Source organism: Sinocyclocheilus anshuiensis, unplaced genomic scaffold, assembly GCF_001515605.1.
Source record: "Sinocyclocheilus anshuiensis isolate Anshui unplaced genomic scaffold, SAMN03320099.WGS_v1.1 scaffold167, whole genome shotgun sequence".
Classification (NCBI taxonomy): Eukaryota; Metazoa; Chordata; class Actinopteri; order Cypriniformes; family Cyprinidae; genus Sinocyclocheilus; species Sinocyclocheilus anshuiensis.
In genome coordinates this window covers 1,732,220-1,733,278 of record NW_015552552.1, presented here as the reverse complement: position 1 = coordinate 1,733,278, position 1,059 = coordinate 1,732,220, and the positions used below count along the sequence as shown (strand labels likewise).

The 1,059-nt window shown below is 35.2% G+C and overlaps 1 protein-coding gene across 1 annotated transcript in view; it reads right to left on the bottom strand.

The window, feature by feature from the left end:
* Positions 1-1,059, bottom strand: part of LOC107664433 (calpain-1 catalytic subunit-like) — a 10,474-nt gene that overhangs the window by 3,336 nt on the left and 6,079 nt on the right. The window contains exons 9-11 of the mRNA XM_016455001.1: positions 511-596; positions 241-312; positions 110-136 (exon numbers count right to left, since the gene is read on the bottom strand). Coding sequence (XP_016310487.1) covers positions 110-136; positions 241-312; positions 511-596 — 185 coding nt within the window. The remainder of the gene's footprint in view (positions 1-109; positions 137-240; positions 313-510; positions 597-1,059) is intronic.

Here is a 1,059-nt window from a genome sequence, read left to right as displayed (position 1 = left end):
TGTGCTCCCAGAAACCCAGCTTCCATGGTGGTACTTGGAAATCCAGTGACAAGCAGACTTCCCTTCCAGAAAATCAGGACAGATACAGCAGATATCCATGTTGTCAAATGTTTTAAGGAAATCGTTCATTGACATCCTGCAAAAAAAAAAAAATATGTAAATAAAATGTATCCTTGACAAAATGTATTTTATGTTTTAGTTAATTTCAAGAATGTAAATGAAAACATGGTTCATGCTCACCAGAACTCTCCATTTTCATTCACAAGGAGTTGTTTGCGGTCCTCACTGCTCACTGTGTTCCACAAAGGTGATCTGAAAGAATTATGCAAAATAAACATCAGGACAAAGGATAACTTTGACAATTATAAAATTTCACAATTTTTGTGAGTTAAGGACTGCATGTCTACTTTCCTTTACTTTTTGCAGAAAAATGTGATGTTTTATATTTTTACTGCCAGTTGTTCTGCTAGTTGGTTATCTGCTATAATGTTGAATAAAAGCAGAGCTTACTTGTCACTCCAGTCTCCTTTCCATTCACTGTCTCCCCATGGATTGAACGATCTAACCAGCTTAACTGGGTTTCCACCACGCATGACCTGTTGAGCATGATTTCAACGGCAGATATTTAGTGGCATATAAATGTGGCAGACATTTTTTATATTTTTAATTGTATCTTTAATAGACTATTAACAACATTTTGCAATACTTTTACAAGAATTTTGAAGTAAAATGCTTATTTGCAATTATTTGTTGCATTCAGTGGATGGTAAAAGATTTTTCCCAGCAAGTTCCCACACACTTTCTAACAGGAACAAGCTTGTGAAGACTAGAAAGGATTCTGAAAAATCTCCCTGAAGCAACCTGGGGTTAAAGTCCATGCTTAATATGTTCCTCACACAGTATAAATGGATCTTATTACATGCAATTATATAGTTGGCATCAGTCAGGGTTGCCAGGTTTGAGTAACAAAGTCCTCCCAAATGCTAATTAAGACAAGCCCAATCACAGTCAAAACTAGGCCAAATGCAGTTTTGTTTTTGTTTTTTGTTTTTTTATTTA